Source organism: Halichoerus grypus, chromosome 8, assembly GCF_964656455.1.
Source record: "Halichoerus grypus chromosome 8, mHalGry1.hap1.1, whole genome shotgun sequence".
In the NCBI taxonomy this organism is placed as follows: Eukaryota; Metazoa; Chordata; class Mammalia; order Carnivora; family Phocidae; genus Halichoerus; species Halichoerus grypus.
This window is the reverse complement of record NC_135719.1, coordinates 123,412,770-123,432,454: the sequence shown is the minus strand read 5'-3', so window position 1 is coordinate 123,432,454 and position 19,685 is coordinate 123,412,770. Positions and strand designations below refer to the sequence as shown.

Here is a 19,685-nt window from a genome sequence, read left to right as displayed (position 1 = left end):
GTAGTTTGAACACACCAGCAATCCTGCCAGGAGAAGCACGCCTGGAGCACGTCCCCACACGTCCACTGGTCTCAGCAACAACTCAGAGTGGTGAGCAGGACCCTGGGGGATTGGCCTGGACCTGACCCCTCGGCCTTGGTGGGCCAGGGGCACCGCTCACCTGACTGCCCTGGGGGACAGCCACACCTGACAGTAGAACAAAGCATCACTTTCTGGAAGGGAAGGAGCCCTCTCCCCAGCGGAATTGTTCCTGCTGCTTGGGCTGAGCCCTCTGGCTGTTGCCGAGCGCCTGCACTTGCCAGCCTCCAAGTTTTCTTCTTCCCATGAGGCAAAGGTGATCTCAGTCCGATGTCCGGTGCCTGGCGCCCGTGCATCTGACTTGCTGGCGGGGTGGTTGCTTCTGTGGCTGGCCTGAAGCTTTGGCTGTGGGGCTGCCAGCATGATCTGTGTCCTGGGAGCTCTCAACGGGAAGAGTCCCAGGTCCAGAGACTGTGCCCGGTCAGGGGAGCTAAGGAAGCTTCCGGAAGCAGGGGCACCTGCTTTGCTATGGAACTGCCTTCAAAAGTCTAATCCGGTTTGAAGTTTTGGCTGTGTAGACCAGGCCAATGGGGAACTGGCCAAGATCATATTTTCCAAGTGTGCTTGCATTCTAAGGTCTGCACAGTAGACTGACCTTGGACTGGCCAACTGGGCAGAGCAACCCCACCCCCCACCCCCTGCGTTGCTTGGCTTAATCTACTGGGGAGCATGTGGTGGTCACAAGACCGAGCACGCCTGCTTGGGAGATGGGGTGACGGGGTTTATTGCTCTGGGTCTGAATGCATCTGGAGCGCCCTTACCTCTACTGAGCCTGGTGGCCTGCCCTTCCCTCTGGATGTCCCCAGGGGTGTTTGGAAACCTTCAGCCTGCACCGTCTCAGGGGTACAGTCCACTTGGCTCTGGGTGGGCCTTCTGAGGACCTCCAGGGCTGGCCACGTGTCGGCCAGTATCGCTCGGGAGTAGAGGCCAGGAGGACTGGGTAAGCCAGCCCTGCCCGTCCACAGCCCATGGGGAAGGGCAGGAGGCAGCCAGGCCTTTGCCCTGGGTAGCTGAGGGCACCAAGGCACCCACTCTTCTAGAACTTCCTCTGTCCACATACCCTGTGCCTCAATGTCAACACAGCTTGTGGACCCTTGACAGAGAGGAGCTTCTTTGGGGCGATGTTGGTTGCAGAAAAGCTTGGGCTGCATTTTGGTTCTAAGAAAGGAGCCCTGTGTGAAAAGCAAGGAGATAAAAACAGGTGGGACAAGGAGAGGAGTCCAAAGACCCCATAACATGGAACAGGGCTTCCTCTCATTCACTTACTCATCAAGTAGTTACTGAGTATCTACAAGGGCCAGGACCCACGCTGAGGTTGTGTGGAACCAGGGTGTGGGAGTGCCTGACGGGAATCCGGGTCTATATTGCCACCACTGGAGACAACCTGAGGACCCAACACATGTCATCTACTAGCTACTGTACCTGGTAGAGAGAGCAACTACTGCCAGTGGGGGAAACTGAGGCATAGTGGTCAAGAACCCATAAGGGTGCCACCCTAGCCAAGTCTCCTAATGCCCGCAGTGGCCCTGCTGTGAAGGATGGAAGGTTGGTGCCATGGGGACAGGGCCCCGTGGAATCAGACATACAACGGCACAGACATAGGGCTGCAAGGGTGGTCACGGAAACACCCAGGAGGCAGGGTCTGCAAACAAGCTTATGAGCCTTTGGTCACCAGCTGGTGAATTTGCCTACATGAGTAAAGAAATACCAGTGATCACTTTTTTTTTTTTTTTTTGCTTCTATGTTTGCTGTTTATACACTCCCCAGGGAAAATTTTCACCTATGGCCAAAAATAGATCGAAGGAGGCTAGTTCTAGCAGGTGGAGTGAGTGTCCGAATTCAAAAACATGTTGCTTAATACCACTCTGTCTGAGGGCTCACGGGCGTCACAATGGTGACAGTGACAATGAGGAGAGTAATAGCTACCATTTGCTGAGCACCTACTACGCGCCAGGCACCTGATTCAGTGCTTTACATATATTACCTCCCGGCCGATTGGCAGATAGTCATTTTGACATACACATGAAGGGAGCACAAGTGGGTTTTTTGCAGGTTTTTGCAGGTTTTGCTTTGTGTCTGCTTTTTCCCTTGGGGACCACCTCTGTTTCGCGGTGCCTTTGTTGGGCTGTCCGAGAAGCATCTGGCTCTGGCCTAGGCCCTCTGTTGCAGCTTCAGCCCCAACTCCAGACACAATTGAGACCTGGCCCAGCCAGGGGCCCGTCAGGATGCCACAGGGTGGGCCCCAGCTGCCAGCTGGACGACCCAGCCACCTCCCCCCACCCCGGGGCGGGAACTCTCCCAGCTTCCACCAGGGCTGCCGGAGGGGAGCATCCCAGGGGCCCCTGAGTTCATGGCCATGTTTATTTTGAGTAAAACACGAGGGAACAAGCCAAGGAGAAGGGGGCAAAAACAGAATGAGTTAGGAAGTAATAAATGTTTTAAAAGATGGTCAGAACCTCCACGGCTGTCAAGCTACAAGCTCTTTCAGGGGGCGCCGGTGCTTCCTCTGGTGTGGGACCCTTGAGGCATGTGACAGGACCAGAGGGCAGCCCCGCGCCCGTGGGGACCTCTTGGAAAGCCGGCCTCCGGGGGGCTGGCAGAACTGAGGCAATCCGCGCGGTTGCTCAGCACGGTTGCCACGATGGGGACGTGTGGCGCGGGGGGCCTTACACAGACTCGGGGCGAGGCAGGGGGCCGTCGGGACACAGTGGCCGTCACTACGGGGGGGGGTGGTGGGTGCCCCAGAGCCGGAGGGGGGAGGCGGGGCGTAACACTGGATGTGCTCGGGGCCAGCCGGTCCCTCTCGCGTGTGCCGGAAGGCGTGATCCCCCAGACAGAGGGAAGAGTGGCGGGAACAAGATTAGAATCTCAAGTGATAGTCACGACAGGAGCCCCACGAGGTGGTGTGCCCCGAACGAGTTAGGGCCCGGGACCTCCTCGAGGACGGGCTGTCGGCGCACAACTGTACAAGGAAGAGAGGGTTGTAAACAGGGCCGACCCCGGGCTCTGTGGACTTGTTCTCTCTGGTGTCCCCGGTCACCCACCGGGGCTCCCCTCTGCTGCCCGTCCTCGCCCTCACTCCTTCTCTTTCACAGTGACCAGGTCTCCCCGTAGGGAGACTCTGTCCGCGGAGGTGGAGCGCCGCCGCCTGCCCGTGGGGTCGTCGGGCCCGGGCCCTGCGGTGGGAACCGTCAGGAGGACTGCATCAGGCCGGTGAGGCGCTTGCCCGCCAGCGACTTTCCCTGCAGAGACAGGCGACAGAGTTGGCACGCACAGGCGCGCACGCCCACGCACACCGCGCGCACGCACGCGCACGCACACCATGCACACGCACGCGCGCGCGCACACACACACACAGGGACAGAGACCGAGACAGAGAGCCAGACAGGTGAATTAATTGCTGCACGAGCCCCGAAGGCCAAACGACTTAGCTAATGGACCCTGCTGATCTCTGGGTTCGGGGCCTTGACTGCAGACAGTTGGAACAACCAGGGCTCTGGGGCACGGGGTGGGGAGTGAACGTGTGTTGCTGGTCTTTTTTTGGGGTGTGGGAATTTTACTTACCCCAAAACGAGGCATTTTTCACTCTTAGGTAGAGTGTCTCTTAATGCTTGTGGGCTGCCCCTGAACTTGATTTCATTCAAGCCAGGAAGGAAAAGGTGGACTGAGGAGTAGTAAGATCAGGGAGGGTGGGTTGACCCACACAGGTGATGGTTAAGGATTTGGGTGACTAGAAGCTAATGAATGAACTAGTCTTAAGAATGCAGGAGATGTGTGAATGCAGAAGAATGCAGAAGACCTAGGATCCTGTCTGAAAGGCAGGATTGAGCCCTCCCCGGGAGAGACACATAGGCTTGGCGACCTCTTGATGACAGGTTCTGGGACTGTGGAAATATAGGGGCCTGTGCCAAGGCTGGGAGCCTGGGCTGGCGAACGGGTACCACCAAAGGCCCCAGGGCAACACGCTCCTGCTGTGTCCTGTGTTCCTGGCTCCCTGTGTGTGGTACCCAGGGGCTGAGTTTGATGACTCCACATCGGGACATCTACAAGCCCTTCACTTGCCATGTAGCAGTTCTTGAAAATGAAAAAACTGAACTGGACCGTGAGGCCTGGTGCATGAGGCACTGAGATCTTGAGAGAGGCCAGCGACTCCTGTGCCTGGGAGGAGGTGGCCGAGGAGCCTCTGATGTGGGATTGGGCACCATGAGGATGGATGAGGAGGATGACTGAGTCTCTGTCGTTCTGCTTATTTCCCTTGACGCAGCCCGTGCCCATTCCCTGCTCACCCTCTAAAGAAATCCAGAACATCGGACAGGGGTCTAGAGGAGAGTGTGGCTGGACCCGAGCAGACTGATCACTGTGTCTGAGAAAATACTCAAAACCCATGCTATTATTGACAGCCGGTCAGCTAAACCATCGCCATCTGCAAAGGGGAGCACGTGGTCCTCATCAGCATGGGCTGTGGTGTTTGGTAGTGAGGGACTGCAAGGGCCAGCGGCCCCTCATGTTCATTTCCAAGTGGGGTGTGAGGGCTCATCTTGTTTACTGGGCTTGGCTGAGTGCAAGCTGGATGTAATTAAAAAAAATTGATCAGGTTTGTGAAGCCTGGTAGAGTACTCAATAAACCGGCTGATTGATGAATTGATGGATAATGGGTATATCTAGTAAATGAACAAGGGCTGTGAGTTTGCTGGATGCAAGACAATGTGTCATCTGGCTTAACTCTCCATAGAGGGACGTGCCAGCTTGACTTTGAGAATTCCAGTGGCATGCACGGGAGCTTGTCCAGAAATGGAACTGCCCTCGGGAGCTGTTGGAAAGTCTGCATCGACATCCCCTTGCTCTTTTTCCCCTTTTATTTCACCCCTCATTTTCACTAGTGAGACAAAACTTCATTTTTTCCTCCCCTATTTTAAACACACATGCACGCACACACACACACACAATCTCCCCAATAGCAACCTTATCTGAATCTTCAAATACACTAAACTTAGCCTGCAGCAGGCTACATTTATACAAGGGTAAGGATTTTTTAATCAGATTTTTTTAATCCTAGAGGGTTCCAGTGCCAGTCTTTGCAAATCACTAAAAGCAGGGTGGCTATTCCCCTGTGTAGAGTGGGTTAGGTGGGACAAGAGCTCACAGCTGGCAGAGGCTGCCCTTCAAGGACTTGCTCCAGCCCTGGATTCTAAGGCACACACATGGCTGGTGCTCTCCTTGACTGCCCTTTCTTAGATGGAGCTCGAGGCATTTGTCATCCTGTTGGTTCACCTGGGACTGTGCCTTCTTGATGCAAGCCTGAAGGCAGCAAGTGTGGGGACGTGTGTGAGGTCCTCTCGGGGGAAATGTGGAGCTGATGAGTCTAGGGGCCTCCTGGTCTGAGAGTTCTAACAAACCTCCCCCAGCCCCTTCACCCATGTCCATCCCTGCTCATGTGAAAGGCACTGCGGGATTTTGCTTGCCTACCGGTGCCCCTTATTGCTGCAGGAACCACACCCCAAATACTGGCTCCTCCCCTTCTCCTTCTGTCCCTTTTCCACCAGGGCAACAAATCACATTTGTGTCACCAAATATATATGTTTTGGCTTTGCCATACATGGTATTCGGGCTCGGATTGAGCTGGCGGATGTGGGAAAAAAAAAAAAATCAGTAAAGCTCCTGAATAACAGTCTATTGCTAGCGTGTATGTTAAGAGCCCAGAAACAAAGAAGGTGAGGTTTACCAGGCATCCAAACCCTCATTATGGCTTCTTCCTCATTAGTGAGGTCATTTTGGCTGGAGAGGGGGCTGTGGGTTGAGGGAGGTTGAAGATTCTATATCTGGATTATTATGGGACTATCTGTTTGAGGTGCCTTTGGCCCCGAGGTCCTCCACCCTCCACCCTTCCCTGTTCTGTAGAAGGGGCTGGGCTGGGCTTGGAGGCGCTAATTAATCTCTTCCTGCTTGAGTCCTGGAGCTCAGCCTCACAGCTCTGACTCCAAGGCCCTGTGGCCGGCCGTCAAAGCCTGCCCCTCCCCTTGCCCCCAGCTGCTTCCATTTCTCAAGACTTCAGAGGCCAGCCTAGAGAACTTGCCCTGAGATTGTTCCCAGCCTCTCAGCAATCCAGGTGGTGTTCCTTGGCATTTTTGTCTCCCTCCCCCCACCCCTGCACACACACACATTTTTCAAATGCCAGTTCTGCTGCTAAAAGAGGTCGTGAGGTTTCAGGTCCGCTCAGGGGGCAGCTCAGTCCAACTGCAATCTGTCCGCTACTCAGTGACCTCCCGGGTGGGGCTGGAAGGTGGTTATTCATGCAGGACGCAGGCATGGCTAGATGCCTGGCCTCGGGCTTTGGGGAAGAAAGCCTGCAATCACACTGGCTCAGCAGCTGCCTCTCTTCTGAAGAGCTGAGGCTCCTGTAATTTTCAGGGATCAAAGTGAAATCTGACAGCAGAGGCTACCTGTGTTCAGAGATGAGCTGCCCCCAGGTCTATGCTGCTAGGGGCTTGCTGGGAGCCCCTGAGCTACCTGCTCTGTCCAGAGAGAAGAGAGCTCCTGCCCTGCACGCTCTCGGGCTCTTTTCCTCCCTCTTCTTCGCCCCCTTCCCTGCCTCAATCGGACGATCCTGTAGGAAACACTTAGGAAGGGGAGTGTGGTAATTCTATTTCCACCCGGCATCTTGCATAGTTATGGGGGAAGCCATTTTTTCGGGGTTTGAATGTGTGATGTTCCCCAGCGCAGGTCGGTTGGGAATGGATCATGGTGCCAGGAAGGGCAGCCAGCTCAGCCCGAGGCCTTGTAGCTGAGCGAAGCAGCTGAAGGTGGTTGAAAATGCTATTAGCAGGCAGCCTTTGTCCAAGTGAAAAAATACACAGTGATTAAGAACTGAACTGCAGAAGGTACATTCCAGAGACACCAAAGCTTTGCATACAGACAAAGTGCTTTTCACCTTTGAGACATTTGGCAAAGTTAACCCAAGAGGATCAGGATCCTTCAGTTTCATTGACTGGGTTCACAAACGTCCACCCTCCACCCTGACTAATCATTTCAGCTCTGTGGCCATCTTGATGGCTAGAAGCCTGGAAGAAGGTGGTCATGGAATCCTTCATTTCTAAAAGGAAATGCACAAAAGGAATGTCTCCCTTTTGTGCCGTGCTTTAAGAAAAATCAACATGCTGCTTGACATGCTGTGGCTCTGTGCATTGCACTTCCAGATATTAATCAACAAAGCATGCACGATCCAGGTTACCAAGAGCTTTTGCCTCTTACTTACCTGGGACACTGATGCTACACTCTTTGGCTGGGAGGAGGGCTGTGGCTCAGAGAGTAACCCTGGGGGTTAGGTGGCATATTGGGGACAGCAGAGCCAAGCACTAGGGACTCAGGCAGGACCCTTCTCAATGCTAAGGGAGTAAAGACATCTGAGCTGCTGATGAGACTCTCAAGCTGACTTGCCCAGATGACCAAAGACCAAAGTTACAGATCTCAGGTCCACCCAATCTAAATTCATGTTACTATGGGGCTAGGAATCAACTGTAGTTGCCTCTGGAGGAGAAAGATTGAATTGATTGGAAAGCGGCATGAGGGAACTTTCCAGGATCATGGGGCGTAGGTGACAGTGGTGCATAGATTTGTTAAATTCATTGAACCACACACTTCAGATCTGTTCATTTTGCTATCTGTAATTACCCTCAAAAGAAAAAAAATATTGGGAAACAAAATCCAGCTATCACATCTCTGCTTTGAAATTTCCCACTCCTTATTCTTTTTCAGTTGCAGGTCCCGTGACTTTGCCTTTTGGCTCAATCCGGGGCTTCCTACTCCAGTGTAGGAGAAACTCGGTTCCTCTGTGAGAAGAACTGGAACTTGCAATAGGGCCAATCTGGAACACTGTGTCTAGTGCCTTGATCCAAACTGATCACCTTGTTGTGATACAGGCATTTTTCATCCTTGCTAATGAAAATAGGGTTTTGCTGAATGGGCCTCACCAAATGACCTCAGTAGGCAGGAAATGGGAGGCTCCAGAGATGAGCTGTTCTCTCAAGGAGACTGAAGGTTACCCATGAGTAGATATGATGCTCGGGTTCATAAATGATGAGTGAGCATGTGATCGCAGGCCTGGGGGGGCCTTGCTGAGGGAAGCAGTCAGGAGCCTAAGAGCCAGGTAGGGAGGTAAGGGTTCTGGCTTGGGTTTGGCAGGAGGGGAGAAGTCAAGAACTTGCCTGAGTTCATCGGGTGACTTCCCTGGAGGTTGGTGCCCCCTGGCGCCCCTTCTCCACTGAGCAAAACAAAAGGAATGATTTCAAAAGGGTGTATAAGGAATTCTGTGACATATCCTTTCTCGATGGTGTTTCAAGCTGGGGAGAGAGAGCCACTTGCTAGGGGTAGTGTAGGGGTTTTCGAAGTTGGCAGAGGACTGGGAGGAAAATCCATACTTAATACAGAAGAGTTTCAAAAAACTTCTCAACTCTCCAACTCTCATCAACTTGCCTCTTTTGAACTTCATGGCAAGGTGGGGCAGATGAAAGGGGGAAACCTGGTCTTGGGACTAGCCAAAGATCACACAATGCTAATCCACAGCAGGGCTAGGCCAGAGCCACACAGGGGGACGAGGATGCTTCTGCCTTCCTCAGTCCTCAGTAGTAGGGGGCTGGAGCCTGTGACAAGATCCATTCCTGGGGTCTGTATTACTCCTGGCTCCTTGCAAAGCTTTCTGATCTCTCTCAGGAGCTGAAGGGCATTTTATTTGGCTTTAAAATATTCTATTTGACTTTTAAAAATAAGATACCACAAACATAAAACAACGCTCAAATAAAAAAAATCAAGAAATAGGTGAAACTTGAATTAATAATAAAAAAAGTTCACTGGCTGAAGAATTAATATTCATTCTTGTATATTTAAACCTGTTAAAAAGTAAGGAATATGATCATAATAAAAATAACGGATTCTTTTGAAACAGGTCACTATCTTAGTTAGGTACAGTGGTATAAACAACCGGATTTTGCCATGTAAATTGTGGGTCTATGGAATCTGCCTGTAAGTCATATCTTCTGAAAGCAATTCCCATAAATGGTTACTGGGACTGTTAGCAGTTTCAGAAACCTTACTCTAGCCTATATTGGCAGCTACCAGTGCTTTTCTTTCCTTAAAAAAAATTTTTTTTTTTTTTTAGATTTAGAAAAGGTAAGTCGCCAGCGCTCCTAACTGTCCTAAATGTGAAAGAACCAACCTATCCCATGATCTATCTCCTAGGGACTTTCTCTTTGAATTTCTCACCCCCGCTCAATGGGCTGGCATCAATATTCCAGGTACACTCCCTTCTCAAGGGCCTTCCTCTTCAATTAGCACAGACCGTGATGGTGAGTGGGTGGGGATGGGCCCGTTACCAGGGGTACGGGTTACTACCGAGGACAGTAACTCACAGCCACCTGTCGACTGAACATCGAACCACTCTTGTGTGTCAAACACACCAGGCATTGTACAGACACTCGTGTTAATGACCACACCCTCCTTGCCAGTTTAAAGCCTTAGGACATCTTAGGTTAAAGTCTTAGGATATATTGTGTCAGGATCGATGAAGAAACAGGCTCATCTAGAGCTCGAGCCCCTTGCCTGAGAGCATACAGCTAGTCAGTGGCAGAGCGAAGCGGGTCAGCCTTCATGAGCCACACTTTCTACTTTGTATGTGGCCATCCCTCTCAAGGAACGAGGCAGATGGAAACGCTCAGAGACTAATGACTCCTCCCTGCCCATCTCCACCAGGCAATCTCTTTGGGCAGCCCAGGGAGATTTTCTCAACCTCACTGAGAAAGAAGTTTCCACCCCTGGACATGCCTGAGACCATCTCAAGCATTTCTGCTCTGCCTGAGGTTCTTCCCCTCTTCACATTCGGTTCTCCTGAGAGAGAAGGCGCCACCTTCTGGCTGGTAAGCCTGGCCAAGTGAGACTGGCTACTGCACCGAGCCGGGGCACCCGTCACCGCTGCTTGGGGCACGCGGCTTTAAGGTGCACCTGCTGGATGGGCCAGGTGAAGCCACCACTTCTGTTTGTGCCCTCATGTTATTGGTGCTGCTGCCCCTGGGGTCGCCATAGCAACTGTCCCAGGGAGGAGAGGAGCAGGGGTACTGTTTACCTTTCTCAGGAGGGGCAGGCGGAGCTGCCTTACTCTAATTAGAAACCAATTCCAATTAGAACCAAGTGCCTAAATCAGGGTGTCCCAGCCAGGCTGGGCGGGGGGGAAGCCCTCTGTGGGTGGTGTTCCTGGCCCCCAGACTCCTGCCCTCCATCGGGCTCATCACTTTTGGGGCTCTTTGCAATGGCCAGCCTCTGCCAGCTAATTTCGGTGGGAGAGCTTCTTCCACGGTCCCCCAGCTAGGCAGGGACAAATCTGGAACCAGGCAGGCATGCAGGAGTGACAAGGGGGAGAGCAGCTGTGCCCTCTGCTGGGGGCACAATGCCCAGACACAGATTCCCCAGCTTCCTTCCTAAGCTGTGCATTTCCACCTGTGTTCTTCCTGTGCAGGGGCCATGCCCCCCCCTTTCATATCAGATCTCCATCTCTCCTTCCTCTGGTTCTGACTGCACAACCCTGGTGCTCTCTGTGTACTCAGCTTCCAGGGAAGCTCTTGGTGGATTCAGGAGTGGAGTGGAGAGGGGGGCATTTCGCCTGCGAGGCCCCTCAGAGGTGTGCCTTCCTCTGCCCCTGTTCCTCCATCTCCTCCCCAGAAGTACTCCAGGATCTTAGCTCTGGTTCACTCCAAATTAGGCAAAGGTCAAAAGACTCGAGGAAACAGGGACATGGCTGTGTTGCTACTAGCAACATCGTGATGCTTTTTTCCAAGTAGGACGTTCAAGTGACCCTTGTCCATGGCTCCAGGGGAGAGTGTCACTGAAGTTTAGTGGAAGAGACAGCAGGAGGAATCATTTGCTTGGGAGTGTGTGACTCTCCTGCAGAACCACGGGGACTCTACCTCCGCCTCCCAAGGGCACCTCTCATCTCCTACACACGTGTTCACCCAAAACTCATCCAAAGGTTGGGGTCCGTGGTTAAGCCAGCTGCCAGAGCAGAGCCTAGACGGCACAGGCAGTCAACATGAGGACTGTCCCCCACCGCCCCAAAGCATAATCTTTCCATGAATGTCCATGTCCGTTTGGACACAAATGCAAAGGAGGCCGGCTTATTTCTCTTTCTTCCCTACCACCAGGAATGCGCTGCAGCAGGCATTTATCACACATGTATTTCTAACCTGAAAAAGTGCGTCAGGGGATGGGTCAAGCAGCATTTTCAGAGATCTCTCGATAGAAACTTGGGTCAAGGGGTCTTCCCTACAGACCCTTTTTACATGTTGCTGCAATGCTTTTGGTGCCCGTGGGACAGAGGATAGGTGCTCGCCCAGCCTTCTTCTCCCCTGATGGTCTAGGACGTAGAAATGTAAGATTTCCAAGTTTCCTGCAGGATTTGGCCCTGGGTCACAGGGGAAGGGTTATGGAAGCTGTAAGCCTAAGGATGCTGCTGTTGGATTTAAAAGCATCGTCAAAGGTAGTGAGCATTTCTGTCCTGTTCTGCTAGGGGCCCGGGAGAAGCAATCCGTACCTAAAGACCTTATTTGCACATTGCCTCTGGGACAAGGGACTTACATCTTAGCATCATTTCTGGACCCCTGGCTCCTTGCCTCTTAGGAAGAAAAAACTTACGGGTGCAAAAAAAAAAAAAATGGGCAGAAAAATGGGAACACCAAAAACTAGATGCTGCTGACTGTTCCTGGAACGAGGGTGCGGGAACGAGAGTGATAGGCAGAGACAAGGCCACGGACAAACAGATCATCTCTTCCGGATTTTGGAGCACCTTCTGTGCAGAAGGATCCCAAAAAGGGTTAGAGAGTGCGGACGCCGGGATCACTCACCCACTGCTGGAAGGAAGCCACCTCGGGGGTGAAAGGCAGCGGCCATTCTGACTCTGCGCCAGCAGCACTAGGCAATTGTGTTTTTAGGAAGGGAAGTGAAGAATAACTTATCCAGCTGAAACCAAGAATACCTGCAGCTTTCGGGGGGGCCCCTGCCCAGACATGCGCACAGCCGCAGCGGGCATGCAAAGCGTGCGCAGAGGCCCATGCAAGTCCGCAGCGTATGGGACTCATGTCCATACCCTGAACACAGAGGCCCAGGCCGGGCAGGCGGCGCATGCGCCCGTGCGGACCTCCGTGCGCACGTTCGTGTGCGTGTTTCCAGCACAGGCAGCCGTAGAAGCATCTCATGCAAGCCGCAGAGGCATCTCATGCAAGCCGCCGAAGCAGCCATGTGATTGGCTGCAGAGCTTTATATCAGGCTCCTAAAATGCCAATCTTTGACAAGCACTGGAAACTTAACGCATTTACTTTAAGATACATCTATAAACCCTGAGTTCTCCCCCCCCAGAGGAAGCCATTCGTGTCAGTGGAAATGGCCTCCCCGCTTCGGTTTCTGTCAATACCACAAGCAGGAGAAGCATGTACCCCAGGGATCTGGTTTAGGAGGGATTTCAAAGCATCCCCAGCCACTTGCTTCTGACTCCTTGAACAACCCCACTGTGTAGTGTGTGGCTAAAAAAATACAAGCCTTTGTTGATCTGGCAGATGGAGAACCAGACTCAGGGAGGCTGTATTGCTCAGGGTGGCCACAGACAGCTGAGAGGTGAGGGTTTCTGGGAATGAGGCTTCTGTTGAGCAGAGCGCTACATCTGGAGGACTGCATTGCACACGCTTGTCATGGGGAGAACCACTCCTGATCTGCGTCTGGAAGCAGGAGGTGTCTCAGGGTTGTGCACCTCGGTGGGGGAGGGGGAGGCGGCAAATGCCAGATTCTGACAATGTATGCAACATTTTCTAGGTGGCTCTCCCCATTCCCAGCACCACACAGCTCTCACGGCCTCCTGGGAAGTGCTTAGGGGCCTCCAAGAAACTGACCACAGGGCAGAAGCTGGCCTGCCAGTCACCTTGGTCCCTCCACTCCCAGGGAAAGCAGAGAAACTGGCTCTGGACTTTAAAAATAAGCCAATAATAACAGCTACCATCTATCAAGCCGTTCTACGAGCTGGTCACTGTGATAATTGGATGTGCCTTGCACACATTGTCATATATGAGATACGCATGTAGCCACCCTCGACTGCAAAATAAATATAACGATACCTACCTCAGAGAATATTCTTGGAAATTAAGTAAGGTAATACGAGCTAAGCATGGGGGGCAAACAACGCAATAATGCAAATAGTAATACAAAGAGTTCCACTTGAGCACATATACTACAAACACTCTGCTAAGCATTTTTTTCCCTACTTAATCTTTTACTCTTATCTCCCCTTTACAGATGAGGAAACTGGGGCTTAGAGAAGCTGTTAAGTGGTAGAGCTGAAGTTGAACCGAAGTCCCTTGCTTGCCAAGCTCAGCAGGTGCAGACACCCGCAGTAAAGCACTGTGAGCCCCCAAGAAATGGCAGTAACTACTATTATGCCCTCATTCGGTGCCAGCATCCACCCTGTGCAGAAGGCTGGGGCTGTGTTATACCCGTCAGCCAAGCGAGCGGCTCCCCTGGGGTCTTATGCCAATCTCAGGTGGACAGACAGGAGTTAGCCCGGGCTGTCCATCTCTAACCCAGTCTGCTTCTGCGCATTCCGGGGGGGGGGGGGGGCACCAAAGGGACATTGTTCTCAGGGCAAAGTGAGCCGGTGGTCTTTAGTAGGGGGTGAAAATGCAGTTGGAAATGTCACTGCCAAGTTTCAACAACATTTGGCTCTGGCTGGCTGGTGCTGCTCAGGCACAGCCCAGATGTGCCTACCTGCTACGGCCGGGGTAAGGAGTGGTCTGGACAGCTCCGGGCAGTCAGCCAGGAGGAGCTTCTCAGAGCAGGCGGGGGCAAGGTGCACCTCCCTGTGGTTATTCATGCAGTCCTGGGGAGGGTGGAGAGGAAGAGGACCCTGACAGGAAACCTGAGCAAAGCTGCCAAAGGGCAGGTTGGGGGTTCCGGTGACCACCACCCCACCTGCACTCCTTCCTGGTGATCCTTCCCATAACATCCTATAGATCTAGAAACAATTTAGGAAAAGCTATCATTGAGAGCTAGCAAATGATGGGCTCTGGAGCTGTGTCATTACCAAGGAGACCGCCATCAAGTATAGGATCGCAGCGTTGCGATCACTCACAAATGCTAATGCTTGACTCCTTTACATATTTAGAAAAATGGATGCCCTAGAACCTTCCAGTATCATCCAGGACAGAAAATCCATCAGAATTTCCTCTCTACTTTTGCTGCAGATTACAAGGTTGGATTGAGTTTTGTATTGGCTGTTCCTATCTCTATGTTCCAACTTAATCTGTTACGATGTAAAGGCCAGGCCCTCTATCCTTGCTTGATGGTCTGTCTTTTCCCATTCGGCATGGAGGTTCAGATGCACCCTGCTCTTGGGGAAAATGAGAAAGGCCCGGGGCATGGCATGGGATGGTTCTCCAACCCTGTGAAAAAGTGTGGGTGCCTTCCAGATCCCCATACCTTTCCCTCCCCACCTCTTATATCCAGGCCCCAATGGCCTGACAGAGTTTTAAAGGACTGTCTTTAGGGACATAGTACCAATCAACTCTAACTGGGTTTTCTTTAGCTTTAAAAAATGTCTTATTAAAACTTTGCTGACTTTACGGGGATCGCCATGTTTAATGAGAGGCCTCAAAGAATCTGAAAGCAAGAGATGAGGAGAGGAAAAAAGCCATAAGCTGTAATCACCATAATTATACAATCCCATGATGAGTAGAAAGCAGCCCTGGTAAAGCCTGAGAGAAGAGGGAGTGTCATTTGCAATCGTGCTGGTCTTTAGGACAGCTGGAAAGAATGTGACACGAGAGCCCTTCCTTCCCCTGAGTTGGGCTGAAGATAAGTCCTCAAGGCAGACCCCAGGAGGAGGGGGTGCCAGAAGGGCAGTTTGTCCCCAGTCTAAGGCCTCTGGAGCGCGTTCTGCTCCCGGCCACGTGGAGACGGTGCTGGAACAGCCTGCTCCCTGAAATCGGCAACTGGCATTGGGCGAAAGGCAACTGGCTTTCTCATCTTTGCTGCTTTCAAAAAAGCGCCCTTTCTGGATGGGAAGGAGGACAGGCCAAATTTTCTCCAACTCAGAGCCAGGGTCCCCCCTGCACAAGCCCACCCCGGCTGTGCTCAGCCCGACTGCACGACCGCCGCTCAGCTGCCCTGTGCCAGCAGGCGTCTGTGTCCTCTGCTCGCTGACCTCCTTTCAGGCCTTCAGGGGAGAGAGCCCTCTTGCCAGAGCTCAGCTGCAGCAGCAGCGATTGGCTTAAAACAAAACCAACACACACAAAAAACACCCAACAAAACAAAAGGCAAGGATGACATGTGAAGGGCAGTAATTCCGCTCCTTGACAGTTTCCCTTGCTTGGCTTGTGTCATCATCTGGCTTTTTCTCCCTCAAGGCAGATGCTGATCTGACTCTTGGATCCCTCTCCTCCAATCTCAGCAAACTCCCTCCATATGATCCACTCTCCTTTTCTAAGACTTATTTATAAACCATAGACTAAAATGCAGTAGGATCCATTTAACAAATATTTAATGCATCAGAGGATTCCAGCTAAAAGAGAGGATAGAGGGGTGCCTGGGTGGCTCAGGTGGTTGAGCAGCCGACTCTTCATTTCGGCTCAGGTTGTGATGTCAGGGTCGTGAGATCGAGCCCCGCATTGGGCTCCACGCTGGGCGTGGAGGCTGCTTAAGATTCTCTCTCTCCCGGGGCGCCTGGGTGGCTCAGTCGGTTAAGCGGCTGCCTTCGGCTCAGGTCATGATCCCAGGGTCCTGGGATCGAGCCCCGCATCAGGCTCCCTGCTCAGTGGGAAGCCTGCTTCTTCCTCTCCCTCTGTCTGTTGTTCTGCCTACTTGTGCTCTCTCTCTATCTCTGTTAAATAAATAAATAAAAATCTTAAAAAAAAAAAAAGATTCTCTCTCTCCCTCTCTTTCTGCTCTTCCCCCACATTTCTCCCTCTCTCTCTGAAAGAAAAAAAAAAAGAGAGAGAGAAAATCCAATGCAGAAGGCTGCTCTATGATACCCTTGGCCATTCAGCTTCTGCACGTTTCCAGGGAGCTTGGTGATCCTCAAGGTGACATACCCCACTGTTGGGAAATTGCTACTGTTATTCTCCAGCAGGGTGGCCCTCCCTGTATCTTCTACCCAGTTCTTCTAGCTTTGTCTGAAACCACCCAGAAAGGTCCACTTACTGTGGGAGACAAACACAAATGTATCTCATGACGGTTATCTTGTCTCCTGAGGGGCTAGACATCTCTATCCCACCTGACATGGCTTCCTCAGTTACTCTCTTCTGAATTTTCCCTAGATTGTTCAAGTTCCTGACAAATTGTGGGGGCTTAGAACGAAGACTCAACACAGTCTAGAACAACACGAAAGCAGTGAGACATTTTTCTCTTTTGGTCATTCCACTTTGGGTATTATAGCCTAAAGTAGCTTTTCTCTTTTTTAAGGCAATTGCATCTTGCTTTTGCTTATATGAAGCTTGTAGCCGACTACAACCCCAGAATTTTTTTTTTTTTTACTTGAATTACAGCAAAGGCTATGAATGCCATCCTATAGTTATGAGGCTGAATTTTTTTTAACATAAAATTTATCTTGTTAAATTTTATATAGTTGTTTTTGACCCACCATCCCCACCTGAAGGAGATACTCTTCAAATAGAATTCCACTGTCTACCAAAGGAACAACACCTTGCAGGTGCTGATCTGTGAATATGACTGATGTGTTTTCTCTTCATCTGAGTCCTCAAAAAGGATGTCGATAGGACCGGGCCATGTGGCCTACCACCAGAAACTGCCTTTCCGGTTGACACAGATCTATGAATTCACCCTCTTACCAGTCATTAAGGTGCCATGAATACACTGGCTTTACCCAGTTCTGGGAGGGGCAGGAATTGCCATTGGTTTCAACCTTACTGCGCTAACAGCAGCACATGAATAAATATTCTGTGGAGCAGGGGGATGTAGTGATGATAGTCACCCTTCTACCATCAGCCAGGCTGACAAGGGGGTTGTGGGAAGTTCCTGCCAAATACTATGCCAATAAGAACCATTCCTGCTGGGGCCATGGTGCTCGGGTCAAAAGGATTCGGCCGTGATTGGGGAGAGTGGAACCGCCAGGAGGGCTGTTGCTGGGGAGGTTCTACGCTCCCAACCCTGCCTCGCCTTCCTATCTGTTGGGGAGCCACCAAAGGGTCCTTCCCTCATGGGCCTTCAGGTCACGTCGTAAAGCTGACAATACCACCCCCCCCCCCCGAGCCTTTCTCAGCCCCACGGCAGTGTTCCAGTTAACCTTCTGCTACATGGCAACATTTCACAGATGGTGCCTATGTAAGATTTTACATCCTGCCCTCCTTCCAGAATGCTGACATTCCCAAACTGACTCGAATCAAAGACACTCACTTGTTGCTGGACAACAGGGGAGACCCCCGAGTCATTTTCCCCGGGAGCTCATTTGGGGGGGAACTCCATGGTGGTTTTACTTCTTAGCCTTCAAGGTCCTTAGAACTTGAGCTCTCTGACTTCTAACTTTCCAGTCTGGACATAGGCCGACTTGGGTCTCTTGTTCTTGCCCTTGACATTGGCAGCTTTGTCCCCTTCCTAGGTTCCTGCTATTCCAAAGCCTGGCTAACACCTGGGGGTTTCTCTCTCTGGCCCCTCTGTCCCCCTGGCAGGACAGAGGTGGATTCCATCCTTTGCAGAAGTGGGTGTTCTGTCCTGCTGAGTTCTGCACTTCCCACTGTGCATCCCACTGAGGGCCCTGCGGTCACCTTCACCCTCTGCCTTCTCACTGGACAGATGGGAACCCACGGCTGTTCCCATGTGGCTGCCTGGGGACAGGTGCCAAAAGTCTGACCAAATAAGTGACAAGGAACAGGCTGAAATCCCACAACCCCATCAGCCGCTGTTAAAATAAGAGCTCCTTCTAGAAGGACATCTTTCCTGAGTGGGGGGTGAGAGGAAGCCTCTGTTATGGCAAAGGGCTGAGGGTCACTTCCCGAAATAGATTCCCGCCTGGCACGTACAGACAGTTTGCCCCCAGCCTGCCTTGCGGGAGACTGGCAGGGTATGCGATGTGGATCTGAATCAGTGGCTGTAAACACACAGCTGTGCCTTTCTGCCTCAGAGGAGTTAGATTTTCACTTGACTGCTCGTCACACTGGGGTCTGGGGAAGGCGAAAGAGGGCCTGGGTGGTGGGGAGGGAGGCTGGCGAGAGGAAGCGGGAGCGGCTTTGCAGAGCCTGGCTGTGTGCCCCACGTGCCCCTGTGTGGGGAGGCTGAGTCACTGCTGGGTTTTCTCCTGGGGGGGGGGGCACTCCGTGGGGAGGGGATTTTGGCTGCTTTGGGTTGACAGGTTGAATCATCAGCTGCAACAGCTGGGGGTTCCTCCTTCTGAAAGCAGTGGTAGGATGTAGGGTTGAGTTTCTCCAAACTGACAATGTCTGACCCTTTGTGATACACAAAAATCTCACTCCTCCCCAGAGTTTCGGAAGACCCAAGCCCATCCCCTGCCATTGGGAATCCCTTGATCACTTTTCCTTTTCTGCATCCTGGCAGCCAAGCTGATTTGGTTGTCTTACATGTTGTGTGTGTATAAAAAATAGACTTTTACATTTGCATTTTCCAGCTACGACACTATACTATTAAATATGCTTTGTGAAGCTTTACTTGGAGCCAAGACGGAGAGAGACAGACAGAGGAGGCTTCGCTGACCACTGCCTATAACCAGGATAGCACAGACTTTGGTAACCTCCTTTTGCCCATCTCTAAGAGAGGACAGTGGCAAGCTGGCCCAGAGTTCTCCAGAGAATCAGAAAGTGTGGTTCAGGTGAGCAGCAGAGTGATGCTGAGGTCCCCAGATGCTCATCTTGCATTCTTTCCCAAGCCCCACGAGTCACGGTGATGCCATGGCACCCACCCTGGAGCCCACCCTTCTGCCCAGCAGACCTCATCCCTACCTCCCACCACACACCCAGCTGGGCATCCACCCAGAAGGGCAGGGACTGCAGAACTGGCAGAGGTGATCAGCGTGTGTTGCTTACCCCGTTTCTGGTGACCCCCCCCCCCCCCAGCGATCACAGTGTGTGAGTGAGCCCTGGGGATCTGAGCGGGTCTATGGCTTAGGGAGCCTGTGGTACTCTTAGTTCTGCTGGGGCTTTATCCTCACAGCCTTGCCCAGGGCTTTTAAATACAGATCCAACTCAGTGCTAGCCATGGTTTCTGTCCCTGTCCCCAAGGCAGGCAGCCACTTTCCAATCAGGAAGGCAGCTCTTTGCTCATTCTGAGGGATGATTAGCACAATTCAGGAATCTTAGCCTAGAAAGCAGCACAGACCTATGGACACTCCCAGCTGGAAAAGTCTGTAGAGATTATTTAGTCCAAGCCATTGTATTTAGGAGGAAACCAGGGCTCAGAGAGGGCTAGCGATTTGCCTGAGGTTGCACAGCTAGCAAGCTGTGGCTAGAAGCAGGGGCCACTCCGCCTGGGGCTGATGACAAGTTCCACAGGGTCCCAGAAGTCCTCATTGCTCAAGAGAGGCAGGAGTCTATGCTTTCCTTCCCAAATACTACCATGGAAGT

The 19,685-nt window shown here is 52.1% G+C and overlaps 1 protein-coding gene across 7 annotated transcripts in view; it reads right to left on the bottom strand.

The window, feature by feature from the left end:
• Nucleotides 1-2,421: 2,421 nt before the first annotated feature.
• RGS6 (regulator of G protein signaling 6) overlaps nt 2,422-19,685 on the bottom strand; it is a 542,298-nt gene continuing 525,034 nt past the window's right edge. For 4 of the 7 annotated variants that reach the window (XM_036098106.2, XM_036098029.2, XM_036098258.2 and 1 more), the window contains exons 18-19: nt 11,961-12,027; nt 2,422-3,320 (exon numbers count right to left, since the gene is read on the bottom strand). In XM_036098106.2, coding sequence (XP_035953999.1) covers nt 3,154-3,320; nt 11,961-12,027 — 234 coding nt within the window. In that variant the 3' untranslated portion in view covers nt 2,422-3,153. Of the gene's footprint in view, nt 3,321-11,960; nt 12,028-12,610; nt 12,828-19,685 lie in introns of those variants that run through there. The other 3 variants (XM_036098675.2, XM_036098966.2, XM_036098455.2) reach the window with 2 other exon arrangements.